Below are 14,412 nucleotides of genomic sequence, written 5' to 3' on the forward strand. Positions count from 1 at the left end.
CTTTTACCTGCAAATGCACTGGTATAATTGTCTTAATTATATTCAGTTCTACACTTCATTTTCGGAAAGTGATCATAAGAAGATACAATAGTACAAATAGTGTGTCAATACGTTTGACATAATGGCTTCGAAACTTTTCCTGCGATCTCTTTCTTTACAAAGTGTTTTCTTTTTGTACAGGTAAATTTGACTTCTTCATTTCGTTCTATATTTGTCATCGTTGTTTACTTTACTCTAATTTTCACTCTGAAAATCAACTGTATCGTTTATACTCTGAATTAAATAATTTTTGTTACATCCTCATGATAATCTTGTGAATAGATACAACAACTTTGAAGATTTGTTAAAATTTTCCCTGGCTTTATCTTAGGTTCATCAACCTCTGCGTATCAAGTTGAAGGAGTATGGAATGTCAGCAGTAATTTCATTTTTATATTTTGTTAAAAATTTAACCAAAGTCGCGTTCATTGCATCGACATTTTTCATGCACATAAAAGAGTAAGTCAATGGGATCATTACACTCATACTTATCCTGAGAAGATCGTCGACTACTCTAATGAAGATATTGCTTGCGATTCATATCATAACTACAAAGATGACATTCAATTAATCAAACAAATGGGGGTTAGTATAAAACGACTAGATTTCGTAAAATAGATTTATAATCATAACTCGACTTGTAGCAAATTTCGGTTTCTATAGAACTATTTCTTTCGTTACCATCAACTTGACTAATGATTGTAATAATTAAAAACTACTTAGTTATCTTTCTATATACTAGTCTTATGCTGAATGTTACAAATAAAATTAAACAATTCTAATATCATCTGAAAAATGTTACACAATAAATTGACCCGTAAATTTGAATATTATATCGTAAGCTGTTTAAAATGTCTAGAAGAAATAATGACAAATTTAACTTTACTTATAAGATGGACTACTATCGATTTTCGTTCAGTTGGACAAGAATCTTACCGACCGGCTACTCAAACATTATTAGCAATGATGACATCCAATATTATCATAATTTGCTGGATAAAATGGAAAAATACAGCATAAAACCATTGGTCACAGTATATCACTGGAATCACCCTTAATTATTTCAGTACATAGGTAAATGGTTAAACGAAGTTATTGGCGAACTGTTTTCTGATTATGCGAGGGTGATTTTCAGAGAGTTTGGTCATCGAATTAAATTGTAGGCAACCATAAATGAGCCAAACGCCATTTGCAGATGGTCTTACGTTAATGGATTGTTTGCGCCAGGTATAATGATTATATTTCGTTGATTTAGTTAACTTTTTACTCTGTATATTGCTCTGTAGCTAATAACGGTCAACTTAATATTTATTTAAAGGTTTGAAAATTAGAAATCACGCTGCATATCTGTGCGCTGAAAATGTCGTGAAAGCACATACTCGTCCCTACCACAAATATGAAGAGGAATTCAGAGCTAAACAGAATGGTAAAGTTGGAATAGTGATAGGGATAAGAAATTATTGGCCTAAAAAAAAAGACGGAAAAGATATCGAGCGATGTTGGAATTCAGTATTCTCGAAAGAAGGCGAATTATGAATAATTTCGAGTGAAACAAAGGCTTTAAGTATTTATTTTACTTTGTTTTATCTGTGAATTTAGATTTATTGTAATATGATTGTAAATAGATGTACTTTTTTCAGGCAAATTTTAGTTTGTATCATGTTGACTTTGATAGTCCGAATAGAGGAACTCCGTTGATGTCAGTTTATTGGCTTCGAGATGTAATCCGGCAACGGAAACTATTGCCGATTCCTAAAATATGATTTATTTAATCTTTATAATACATACTACCGTAAAGCCCTAACATTTTTTTTAATTATTTAAAAAGACAAAGTTTTCATATTTTAAATGCAGAATAGTTTTTATTTGAATACGTTTTTGTATGTTTGGCGCGCAGTTCTTTTTTATCTTTACATAGTAAAATTTTCTTCAGTTTTAATTTTATATTTTTATTATTTTTAAATAATTTAGAATTATTTCAGATCAAACTATTTACATATTTTTATGTAATGTGTAAACGCGAAGAAGACGGAGAGAAGGAAACTGAAATGGCAAAGTACATGCAAGCAAACACGATATTGCTTTAATAATATATTTCATTTATTACCACATAATATCATAAAGTTATTACAATCAAAAGAACTGATACAACAAGTATTAAATCAAACTTTTCAATTTACTTTCTTTTGTTATTATTTTGTTTATGATCAATTCAGATTAGATGTCTTCTTCTGATGACTCTAGTTTTGTTGGATATATACTTATCTATTATTATTTGTATTATGCAATATTACTTAGAAAATATATCATTGACTCATGAATCGTTGATTATAAGCCGTATTATCATTCTATGATAACATGAATTATTGATCTCACATAGCTACTTGCACAATTTGCATTTTCAATGATTAACAGACCTTGAACTGAATGTGCAGTATAACTTTTTTGGTTGACATTTTTTATTTATAGACATTAATAATCGTCCAACTGATTATCTACTTATTTCTACCTTTTTCTTTGATTTATACTTAAGCCTCACGAAAAACTTTTAGTCCTCAACTTCTTCATCTATAATATATTATTTTGTACTTTCCGCAAGCTCGACCAAAAACGTGCGTTAAAAAACGAGCTTTCCACACGTCGTATCGAAAAATACTGTACAACACGTGTTTGGGAAAGAGTTCCTCGCTTCGCTCGAGTGTAAACGCTACACGAGACAAGAATTTACTTTCCCGCACTTGTATTGTAATGTGCTATTCCTTCTAAATTGTGGATTTTTGGCTATGCTTCCAATATTTTTGTGAACAGTTGAATATTTTGAAATTTCTAATAAATGCGTCTATCACTACACAGCAGTATCAACAGCTCACACTGTGTCACAGAAATTTAGGGTTTATCTATCAAAACAGTTCCTAATGAATGTATTGAAATGAAAAATAAGTCATTTAATGTTATACACCTTGAAGTAGAATTAAAAAACTTAATGACGAATTTAACCGAAAAGAAAATACAGTCAATCAGGACAAGTATTATAAAACTTAAAGCTTTTTTAATTTTCTAAAATCTAAGCTTCTTGCTATACTTCGGTCTGTTCCGCTTCATCGAAATTTTCCGTGCTTATACATATACTTATAATCTTACAGATAACTGACGAACTTTTTAAACAAATTTTAAAGATCATCATTATGTACATTTTATAAACATCTTATATCAGTCAGATATCTGTCTATAAATGGACCATAATCCGCCCAACCGAATAGTTGCTGAAGTCAACTTGAGACTTTATAGAAATTTCAAATTCGTAAGTAGGCTTAAATATATTTGTATTGAAAAGAATTTTAATTGCTTTTAAATAAGTAGCGAACTCAGCGTGACATTTGCAGTTGATTGACTTTGTCCTTTAACTATGATGATTCTTCGTTACTACTTACATACTTTTAAGAAACCATTACTGAATTTCATAATTTAGATAGTTTCATTGTTACAAATTATTTTAGTAAACTGTTCTAGAAATTTCTCATAATACTAAATCTGTATTTATTCATTCAAATCACCTAAGTAATGCAATCAAATCAATGTACAATGTAATTCTAAAAAAATGTGCTTATTTTTTGTTGATATTTAAGTTTTCAAAAGTATAATTACAAAAAATCACATAAGTTTGATTAAAAAAATTTAATTTTAACATTTATTAGGGAAAATTTTAAGTCAGTTGCATTTTCTTTCATCACAAATTACTCATCCCTTGTCGTTTTATCGGCTCTGTTTATTTTGAAGAAAGTTAAATTATTTGTGCACCGTGTTGATCGAGAAAATTACAACATCAATATTTCAAAGAGTCGCTTTTCAAAGACTGATATAGGTGTGATTAACGTAGTAAAAAAAGTTGAATAATCTTTATCGATCTCTTATATTTATAAATTATAATTGTAAACTTTGAAATCCACAAAGGCAATAAAATTCATTCTATGTAGAATGATAATAAACAAGCTATTCATAATTACATTCTAGAGCTTATATTGCAAACTCAATTTTTACTCTGCCTGCAATTGATCTACCCACTGAGTAGCTTGAGTAATCTTAAATATCGCGCAGACCGAAATAATAAAATTATAATTATATTCCAGTGGAGTACAACATTTTAGAAATTAGTACTTGATCCAGGATGATTATGGCAAAGATGATCATTTGAATTTACCCATAGCATCACAATTGTTTTTATATACAAGCCTGATAACAGTTAAATACATCAAAAATATTATTTTCTTTATAGGAAACGACCACAGCAACTCGATAAGTCAGTGTCGGTATCTGCCAATTTATTAGGCGGAATGGCATCGAAAAAATTCCTGCGGACAATTTTTCTAACGAGTATTTTACTCGTATTCAGGTGAATTTATATCGTTATTTTTTCCTATTATCTATATCTATAAATATAGTTGGTGGGAAAGATCTATTCGAATGATTGTGCCCTCGTGATCGGTTAACTTTATAAAATATTAATCTCTATGTAGAAATTCAACTTTTATAAACAACGAAGTTATTTGAATAAAAAATTCTGAATTTATTTTATGCTCATGGTGGTATCAGCTTAGTCAATGGGGACGACGACGAACGCAAAACTGATCTCCCTCCCGGCTTCATGATCGGAGCGGCAACGTCTTCTTATCAAATTGAGGGAGGATGGAATGCCAATGGTAATTTTCATAGCAGTAGAAATCGAGGCGAACAATTTTATAATATTACATGGAATTTGGATTTTAGACAAAGGAGAAAATTCATGGGACTTCTACACTCACAATCGTACTGAGCGCATCTCCGATAGAGGAACCGGCGACATTGCTTGCGACTCTTACCACAAGTACAAAGAGGACGCCCAGTTGATACAAGACATTGGGGTGAGCAAAGAATGATCGATATTTTTTCAATCGTAAAACCAATCTTCCCCCCAACTTTACAGTTGGACTTCTATCGATTTTCGCTCAGCTGGGCGAGAATCTTACCGAATGGTTACTCGAATTACGTGAGCGACGCCGGCGTCAAATATTACAATGATGTGCTGGACGAACTGGAGAAGCGTAATATAACACCAATGGTAACGATCTATCACTGGGATCATCCGCAAAAATTCCAATTCATGGGCGGCTGGACGAACGACATCATGGTCGACCTTTACACGGATTACGCCAAAGTCGTGTTCGACAAGTTCGCGCATCGGGTCAAGCACTGGATCACCATCAACGAGCCTAACGCTATCTGCAGATATTCTTACGTCTTTGGATTGCACGCACCCGGTATGTGGTTGATCGCGCTTTGGCGATTGATCGTCGGCCATTCGCTTCGCCAACGTCATCGATACGAAATCACTTGATGCGTTAAAGGTTATCAGCTTGGAAACGGCGCTGGATACCTTTGCAATACAAACGTTTTGAAAGCGCACGCTCGGGTCTATCATCTCTATAACAAGGATTATAAGCCCACGCACAATGGGGAAGTTGGGATAACGCTCGAACTGAGAAATTTCTTTCCCAAGAACAAAGGCGATGATTTCTCTGCTGAAAAAGGATTCCAGGTTCAATTCGGCATCTATGCGCATCCGATTTTCTCGAAAAATGGCAACTGGCCACAACTGATTATCGATACAGTTGGTAATATTAGCAAACTCGAAGGATTGCCAAGATCAAGACTGCCTGTATTGTCTGAAGAATGGATTGCTGAAATCAAGTAATAATTGCAGTTATCCGTTACTTATCAACAAACATTCTCGTGTCTTATCCCACTGTCTACTATTTCAGAGGTTCGGCCGATTTCCTGGGACTGAACCACTACACTTCCATGCTCGTCGAGCCAGAAACACTCGATGGAGATCAAACACCATCGGATGATGGTCTTAGCGCCAGTTACGATCCTAATTGGGAAGATACAGCATTCGACTGGCTGAAGGTACGTTTGAAAACGAATATTCGGTCGACAATATCTCGATGACAGGTTATTTCTATAATTAGATCGTTCCCGAAGGATTTGCAAATGCCCTGAAGAGGCTGAAAAACGAATACGACAATCCCAAAGTGTACGTGACGGAAAATGGCGCAGCCGATGACGGTAAAACAGTGGAAGACAACGTGCGCCTCGTGTACTTGAGTAAGTATATGCAAGCAATGTTGGATAGCATTTACAAGGACGGTTGCAACGTTCACGGTTACGCGATCTGGAGCTTGCTGGACAATTTCGAATGGAGCGAAGGCTACAAGTGCGTATTCCACTTTGCTTCGCCTGCAAACCTACAATAATTTCTTCGAATTTTCTAATTTTCATTGTGCTTTCTTTTGTTTTTAGTATAAAGTTCGGCTTGTACCAAGTAAACTTTACCAGTCCGGAGAGAACGAGGACAGCCAAACAATCGGCAAAATGGCTGAAAGAGGTCATCAAAGCGAGAAAACTGTTGCCGATCGACCCTTACTTGGGCATTGTACCTGCGGGAGCAGTCCCTAATCTCGAATGGCATGGGCACACTCCTAAGCATACAACGATTTGGTACAGAGGACACTAACGAGAATTGTGTCGTCGTTAACAGTTCCAATTGTGCAATTTGCGTACAGCGGACAAGAATTTTTCCAGTTGTTTAGCATGCAAGCATATCTTTCGAATGAATCTTCCCATCGGAAGAAGAAAAAAAAGAACTTTCTCACAATTGACCAACCGAAGAACTGTAGTTCTTCAGAAGATAAGAGTTATTTGAAGTCTACGTCAATGTCACTTGAGCAAAATTTGAATGTAGGTTATCGCGTGCGGTTCAACAATTACGTTAGTCTCTCATCGGATTGCCTCGACAACGGTCACGCTCTTGACTCCTCCTCTTTCTTGTCTTAATGATAATATCATTACCATTTTTCCTTACCTCGACAATATGCGGAAATTTTTCTCATAGTTATTTCGAAATTGACCGATATCATTGTTATAGAAAGTATACCACGGCAAAACCTTAAAATCCTATGTGTTTGGATATATATTTACGACCCATCTTACTTCAAATTGTTTAATTTTTATAAATTATATGTTTCAATGCATATTTATGATTGTATCAGCTTTGTCAATAGAAAAGATTAACGTTAATTAACATTCTTTCCTGGATTCCAAACCGGTTCCGTTTTTTCTTGTCAAATAGAACGCCAATTCATTATACTTCAGTTGTAATTGGCTTAACTTTTCAATTCTTTTTATGCTAAAAAATAGTTCGTATACAAAGGAGAAAATCTATGGGATCATTTCACTCACATATAACCCCATCGTATCACTGGTAAATCTAATGGCGATATTGCATGTAATTCGTATCATAAGTACAAAGAAGACCTCGTTATAAAGAGATTAATAAACGAATGAGGGTTGGCACGTACAATAGTTAAATTTATTAGATCACGCGAAGATTAACTAAATTTACCTCCTTAGATAAATTTTTATCGATTTTCATTCAGCTAATCAAGAATTTTACCAACCCAATATTCAAACGTCATTAGTTAAGATGGTACCAAGTATCATCACAATCTGTTGAATGAACTGGAAAAACAATATAACAACATCAATCGTCACTTCGTACATACCACTGGGTTTTCAAGAAAAAAAACCTCTGTGCTTCGGAAATATAAAACTGTACATGCTTTTGAAAAAATCGAATAAAATCTTATAATTTCATACAAGACATTTCAATTTATACGATGATTCATGCTCGCAATATGTCACTGCTAATCCGATATCGATCACATCATTTTTTGTTGGCAATAGGAACCAAATTAGGGAAATACTCCAATTAATTTTCATTAAAAATACTCGAACTAAACTTTCTGTAAGAACCGATATCGATTACACAGGCACTTTTACTGCGCTTTCTTCATCTGATCTTTCACTAACTTCCATTCCCTCTTTACAACTGACTTGTTGATTTCTATAGGTTCTCGTAGAGCAGTTTCCATTTCTAGGTTGTTGGTTTTGTTACTGAAAGTACGTTATCATACAAAATTTCAGATTTATAAGTTACATTACAGACAAATGGATCGTTCATCAAGATATTATCGTTATGCAATCACTAATACTTATGCGAAGTACCTAGTACATATTTGATTTACTACCAATGCATCAAAACATTTTTGTAATTTGTTATCTATTCTATTTCCTTTTAACGATTTTTTACTGTATTTGACATACTACGGCCCTTGAACCTGACGTGCTGGGATTAAACTGATTACGGTTTTGGATTCATGAGTATATTATATGTATGTCGTTTTTTGTACAGACCGTTTCTCAGACCAACTTCGTGGAAAGATATTTCTTCAACGTTATTTTGTTGTTGTGTGCCTGTGTTTTCCATTACGTACTCGTATAACTTTACATTACATTCTTCCGTTAAAACCAATATCTTTTCCTTTCAAAATATGACATCCGCGTTCTTGCTATTTTTTGCAATTACGTGAAATTTCTCGAATGTCGCGTCGGAAACCAAATTCATCGTTAAAAAAATTGATAGTCAATAAACATATTGAAATTTTTAACCTTAACCATAAAAAAAAAGAAATCAAAAAGCCATCGAAACAATGTCGATCCACAAGTGTCCAAAGCAACAGTGCACGTGCGCGGAAGTGAGTGAGCTGACGAAGCTCTATCGCGACATAAAATGCCGCCGGAAGCGCGCGAAAGATGGCAATGGAGTCAACATGAATGAGACGCGTGTGTGCATCTCGGCGATGGAATTGCAGACAACGATGAGCCAAGCGGAGCAAGCACTCGAAATCGTGAGGACGCAGCGAGCCGGGGTCGGCAACCTCATGACTGCCTTGAGGGAATTCAGTCATAAATTGTCCAAGCAGGAGGAGATGCTCTGCCAGGCTAACAAAGAGGTTTTGTTGCGCAGTCTGCGTTTGTCTTGACGTATCGCGCGTCGCAATACCTCGTTGCAAAATTAACTTCTTGGCGTGCTGTATCATCGCGCGATGACCAATTGAGAAAAAAAAATAACATAAAAATAATCAGTGCTACCGTATATAAGACGATGGTAGCATATTGCAACAATTAACTAATTGAAAGCAATTGGCATTCGCGCGCAGATCGACGAGCTGCGAGGCGAGATGCGTCAAATCAAGGAACAATACGACGAGAAACGAGCCTCCAACGCAACCGATACAATCAGCACCGAGGAGGTAGTCTGGAGACAGGAGCTCGATATGGAGGTTCGCGAACAATGCCGGCTTAAGGTGAGCGATTAATTAGCTGCGCACTACACTTTAATCCGCGAGCATTGATGAGTCATTGGTGAACCGTCGGTAAATCTTTCGGCACCATCCAGCAGAGCAAGATTAAGCAATTGACCGAGTGCCTGGAGAGGCGCAAACGGTGCGACTGTAACATTGACAAGGCGAGGCAAGAGAAGCGAAAAGCTGACGCGGCATTGCTTTTGAACGCGATTGACTACGTTGAGGCGTGTGTGTAAGATCGGCGCCTCCATCGTCGAGCTTCATATGCAATGTACAAAGCAGGAAATAAAAGCGTTTGTAAAAATTGACGATGGATCGCTGAAATTTCTGCGCGCGCGTAAATTAAAAGCTAACGTCTGTACATTTTCACTGTGTCCGTAAAATCCCCACCTCCGTCGCGCGAACGGCAGCGACATGGCTGACCGCCAGTGTTATAGTCAGTTGCAGCTGATCACTCGATGGTCATGGATTGATAAAAGCGATCGCATGGCGTCGTCGTTATTGATCGTGATGTAACGTCAATATGACGAGCTTGCAGCGGGAATACATGAAGGTTGTGCTGCTCGGCGATCGTATGACCGGCAAAACTAGCCTCATGAAAAGATACTTCCTCAATCAGTATAATATTGGTGAACAAGCGGTGAGTGCTTTCTCCAATCTTTTTCTCTATCTTGTTTTTCCAGTGATTGTTCTGATGTTTCGATCCGATACAGACGATCGGTGCGGCATTCGAGTCGAAGATTTTTGACATCGACGGCAAAGAATATCAGATGGGTGTCTGGGACACGAGTGGCGAGGAAAGGTGTGGTTTTATTTTTGCTCTATATTGCATTCTCGATAAAACAAAAACTTATCGCTGATTCATATTTTGTAATCAAAGTTCGATTTCATGACACGCAGATTTGAGTGAGAAATGCGATCGTGTTGAAATTTGATGATAATATTCGTTAGCTTTTTTTTTATATATGCATAACAATTTTAATATTGAACATGCATTTTTCAGTATGTAAATTGCCTATCGTAATAATAATAAGACATGCATTCACAGGTACCAGTCGGTCTGCAAACTGTACTATCGTAATGCAACAGCAGCGATAGTATGCTATGATGTGACCCTCGAGAATACCTTCCGGAAACTCAATTACTGGATCAACGAGGTACGTCAAGTCGAGGAGAACTGCCGTATATTCATGTGCGCCACTAAAAGTGATTTACTTCAGCAATTCGAAGCTAATCCAAAACTCAGTCTTGCGCAAGATTATGCCAGGATCAACGGACTCAAGTTCTTCTTGACTTCGAGTAAAACTGGCGAAAACGTTGGTAAGTTTGCGAATTGTTTACCGAACGGAAAAAAGTCTTATTGTGGAACTGTATAAAATAATTTTATTTTTAAATAAGATATGTCACTTATTTCTGTTTGCATTTGCTAATAAATTTATCCAATTCATTGTTGGGCGTATCGTTATATATGTTCAGAGCTAGGAATAATTTCATTATCGAACTTAAGAATAATTACATTTTTTGCTTGTGATACAATTTTGTTAAAATATTTTTTTGCACGGCAGCACTTCTTGAATGAAACTCACGTTTATTATTGGACGTTCTCCTTTTACAAGTGCTAAATCCAACGGATTCATTACAAAAACGATAAAATGATATTGTTTTGTTCAACATTTAACTCCATGCCAAAAGTATTAAAATATATCTATGACTTTTTATCCATACAGGAATTATCCTTTTATGACATTTAAAAAAAACCAAACACTTCCAAGTAAAAATGAATACTAATCTTAAATGTAACAATTCTTATCAAATCATTTACGTATCATTTTGTTTCAGAAACCCTATTCAACGAGGTATTAGATGACTGTATTTCCGAGTACCGTGATACTCCTCGTCGAAATACGATAAGACTTCCATCAAATACTCGTCGCTGGCGGCAAAGAACGAAAAATTGCTGCTCTAAACGTTGATCTCAAATGTATATAATTTTTGTACTATTTTCTTTTCTTTTATATATCGAGTAAAAAAAATCAACACATGCCTTTCAATCGTCCGTCCCATTGAGAAGACTTTCAATACCAAAGCTTAATTTGTCGTCGTCACTGTTATTCAGTTTTGGAGTGGAAAACACACTACTGTGTCGTTTCTGCGGCTTATACACGCGTTTATCTAGAGGAACATAAGTGTCATCGAGTAAGTTGAATTCATCTGCTTCTTCTTTGCACGCTGTTTTTGGAAAGATGGCTGTGTCAGTTGTACGATAATCCGTGAAAACTTGCGGTGTTTTCGACGAATTTTGTTTTATCTCTTGATAATCAATGGATATTTCTTTGCAAGGTGTTCTTCTATTGATGATATTGTCGATGATTAACGACATTTCCATTGAATCTTCCACGTCACTTGGGAAGTCTTCCGGAGTTAACTCGTTGAACATTCTTTCGAGCGAACCATTCAAAATTGTATCCATCTTTTCGATAGTCATGACTCTGTCAAATTGCGGTCCTTTCTTAATCTTCATACTTTCATCCTTTTTTTGTCGTTTTGGCGTTATTGTTATACTGCTGAATGACTCTTCTAAAGTTAGAGGAGGATTAGTCACCACGAAATCGACGATCTTTCGATTATTCGTCAATTCGATTTTGCTCTTTGCTCGTTTCTTTCGCTCAGGTTTCTTCTTCTCAACTTGAACCTCTTCGCCATTCTCGTCGATGACTTTTTTCTTGCGGCTACGTGTTGTTTTTTTCTTTTTTGGATAACGTAGAGCCTTAAAATTTTCTACTATTTGTGGATAGCACTTGGTTACAATTTCTTGTGGTTCGATTGTCGCTAAAAATGTATTATAAACATTATAATTTTTTGTTTATAAAATTATAAAAAATTATAACTAGGAAATAGTCATTTTGGATTTTATTTTATGATAATATTTAGTATTATTTAATAAACAGATTTTTATAAATAAACAAACTTTTTCTGGCTAATTTTAACTGTTCAAAATATTTTTAAAATATTTAGAGTAGCAAACACAACTCAATCATACTACATCTGCCTCAGAAATTCATAGAACAAATTTATGAAGTGATAGAAATTAAATTCTAAAAATAACGAACCTAATTCAGACAGAGCATCTGGATATTCTTCGTCATTCTCTTTATTACACTCAGGTGGTGTGAGTATCAAACCTTTTAAAATATTGTCCCTGTCAAGCCATAAAATCTCATAACTTGCCACACTTCGGATATTCCTTATTTTCTTAATTTTTTCAGGTACAAAAACTCCTGATTTTGTAAGCCTTTGCTCTATTGGAAATTCAATCAAATTCAGAAGCTGCCATCGAGTCATGAGTGGAAAGATTTTGGCAAATGTGTAAGATGCTTCCCATTGTACTTTGCGCTCCATGAACCCCTGTAATTATAGTTGATATCATTAAAAGTGATGAATTTATATCATATTCAAATTTTACTTACAATAAACTGAACAATCTCTGGTTTTTTCCACTGCAGATCTAATTTAGTGGGGATTGACCCTTTGCGTTGTAGAAATTCATCTATAAGTTCTTGACTTGGAAAGTTCTCTACCTGTAAAGCTTTTTTTCTTATGGCCAATTCATTAGCTATTAAAGTTCGCTTTTCCCTAAAATAAAAAACAAATTTAATTGTTTTGAATCCTAAAAGCTCTACTGCATTCAATAATTAAATTGTTTACTTATAACTATCACTACATTTCACACTTGTGCCACAATCAGCACAACCAATCCTAGTATGTGATCTCATTTTACCAGAATGTCCGCAATTGGTGCAAATATTAGGATTCGACAATTCTATTTCCATCTTTCTGTATTTAGAGCTATTAGTTCGCCATTCCTTCATCCTATGAAAGCAATAACATGCACTTGAAAAATTGGAAGATATACTTTTTTATAAGAATAACTTTTTTTACCTGTCAAGAATATCATCACCATCAATAACCTTAAATAACTTTAGAGCAGCTTCTTTTCCAACTCCATTTAATCCTTCATCATAATCACAACCACACAATAATGCTAAAGCAATCATTTTGTTCCTGCTAAGATTGAAAATATCTCTAATCTTACTCATAGAGTACTCATCTATTGATCCACCACTTGTAGTCCTATTTCCCTGTGTGCTGGTACAGAAATTTCTGTATACAGTCTTGGCTCCATACAGAAAACAGTCACTGTCCTGGCTAATACATCCATCAACTAGCTAAATGTGGAAACTTAATGCATGTATATTTCTTACTTGTAGTAACAAATAATAATGTCATATTTTTCAAAATAAATTTGTCTCACCCCATCTGCATTCAAATAAGCACACATAGCTTCGGCTTCTCCATAGCCCTTGATGCATGCAATACCCATGTATCTGAGCATTTCCTCACATTCTTTTAAAACATGATTAAAATGTGATCTAACGCCTTTCTTTGACTTCTTTTTTTCTTCACCACCATGGCGAATTTCATTCCTCTTTGCTATGGTTCTGTGCTTTAAGGTTGGAGCTTCTCCCTCCAAAACAAAAATAGGAAATATGTCATGTAAAAGCAAGTATGATGTTCGAAAAAATAGATTTCTGAAAAAAACAAACAAATTTTATATCAAAATTTTGAAATGCTAATGCTGATAAGTATAGGAAAAGAAATACTAACCGCAGATACATTTTTGGCTGAGTTGCATTGTCTGTAATATTCTGGCTATCCACAACCCAGCAACTAAGATCTATTGCGATAGCTTTGCCTTGTAATTCAAATAAGGGTTTCCTCTCACTGACAGGTGACAGTATGTTCCACAAGTCTTTCACTCCCATTTTCTGAATAAAAAATATAATTTACTTTCGAACCATAATAATACTCTCAAATACTCTGCGATAATATATAAATTTTAAAGTATTACATGCACAATCACATTAAAAAACAAAACTTGCTGGAAAATACTTGTCAGCAAACAAATAAAAAATCAAAACAAAACGGTTGTTCTGTAAATTCAAATAGCTACATTTTAGTTCGTAGGAACACATAGTTTACAGATGTCGCTTCAGTCGTCACCAATAGTAATAGATTTTGTCACTGTAGAGACTGCGTCATGGAGAGTCTTCATGGACTGCGTAAATGAGAT

The 14,412-nt window shown here is 35.0% G+C and overlaps 5 protein-coding genes across 11 annotated transcripts; 4 read left to right on the plus strand and 1 right to left on the minus strand.

Annotated features, from left to right (window-relative positions):
• The first annotated feature begins 121 nt into the window (after positions 1 to 121).
• LOC131670870 (myrosinase 1-like) lies at positions 122 to 1,575 on the plus strand. The gene is made up of 5 exons (XM_058946846.1): positions 122 to 180; positions 459 to 624; positions 933 to 1,093; positions 1,235 to 1,266; positions 1,358 to 1,575. The coding sequence occupies exons 1-5, from the start codon at positions 122 to 124 to the stop codon at positions 1,573 to 1,575; spliced, it is 636 nt and encodes a 211-aa protein (XP_058802829.1).
• Positions 1,576 to 4,318: 2,743 nt separating this feature from the next.
• LOC131670903 (myrosinase 1-like) lies at positions 4,319 to 7,710 on the plus strand. The gene is made up of 8 exons (XM_058946896.1): positions 4,319 to 4,429; positions 4,630 to 4,736; positions 4,804 to 4,937; positions 5,000 to 5,333; positions 5,421 to 5,763; positions 5,835 to 5,982; positions 6,045 to 6,289; positions 6,376 to 7,710. Exons 1-8 carry the CDS (start codon positions 4,371 to 4,373, stop codon positions 6,587 to 6,589), a joined length of 1,584 nt encoding a protein of 527 aa, XP_058802879.1. The 5' UTR covers positions 4,319 to 4,370; the 3' UTR covers positions 6,590 to 7,710.
• A 914-nt stretch (positions 7,711 to 8,624) lies between these two features.
• On the plus strand, positions 8,625 to 9,711 carry LOC131670871 (uncharacterized). The gene is made up of 3 exons (XM_058946847.1): positions 8,625 to 8,927; positions 9,135 to 9,281; positions 9,374 to 9,711. The coding sequence occupies exons 1-3, from the start codon at positions 8,625 to 8,627 to the stop codon at positions 9,515 to 9,517; spliced, it is 594 nt and encodes a 197-aa protein (XP_058802830.1). The 3' UTR covers positions 9,518 to 9,711.
• LOC131670900 (ras-related protein Rab-24-like) lies at positions 9,124 to 12,689 on the plus strand. Of its 5 annotated transcripts, none has more exons than XR_009302487.1 (7): positions 9,124 to 9,281; positions 9,719 to 9,921; positions 9,995 to 10,083; positions 10,330 to 10,601; positions 11,121 to 11,262; positions 12,297 to 12,450; positions 12,548 to 12,689. XR_009302487.1 is itself a non-coding variant. In XM_058946890.1 (6 exons), exons 2-5 carry the CDS (start codon positions 9,805 to 9,807, stop codon positions 11,252 to 11,254), a joined length of 612 nt encoding a protein of 203 aa, XP_058802873.1. In that variant the 5' UTR covers positions 9,124 to 9,281; positions 9,719 to 9,804; the 3' UTR covers positions 11,255 to 11,262; positions 12,548 to 12,685. The 5 variants fall into 5 exon arrangements, 3 of the variants coding, with proteins under 3 accessions (XP_058802873.1, XP_058802876.1, XP_058802872.1); XR_009302488.1 differs by having other exon boundaries at positions 12,401 to 12,450; XM_058946890.1 differs by lacking the exon at positions 12,297 to 12,450 and having other exon boundaries at positions 12,548 to 12,685.
• On the minus strand, positions 11,329 to 14,371 carry LOC131670898 (flap endonuclease GEN). 3 transcript variants are annotated; one of them, XM_058946882.1, is made up of 8 exons: positions 14,191 to 14,371; positions 13,947 to 14,107; positions 13,594 to 13,870; positions 13,221 to 13,507; positions 12,987 to 13,151; positions 12,749 to 12,914; positions 12,392 to 12,686; positions 11,329 to 12,110 (listed from the first exon to the last, which is right to left on the minus strand). In XM_058946882.1, the coding sequence occupies exons 2-8, from the start codon at positions 14,102 to 14,104 to the stop codon at positions 11,329 to 11,331; spliced, it is 2,130 nt and encodes a 709-aa protein (XP_058802865.1). In that variant the 5' UTR covers positions 14,105 to 14,107; positions 14,191 to 14,371. The 3 variants fall into 3 exon arrangements, with proteins under 3 accessions (XP_058802865.1, XP_058802867.1, XP_058802866.1); XM_058946884.1 differs by having other exon boundaries at positions 14,293 to 14,362; XM_058946883.1 differs by lacking the exon at positions 14,191 to 14,371 and having other exon boundaries at positions 13,947 to 14,142.
• Positions 14,372 to 14,412: the final 41 nt, after the last annotated feature.

The sequence above is a fragment of the Phymastichus coffea genome, unplaced genomic scaffold, assembly GCF_024137745.1.
Source record: "Phymastichus coffea isolate CEN01 unplaced genomic scaffold, Cenicafe_Pcof_1.1 PCOF00117, whole genome shotgun sequence".
NCBI lineage: Eukaryota > Metazoa > Arthropoda > Insecta > Hymenoptera > Eulophidae > Phymastichus > Phymastichus coffea.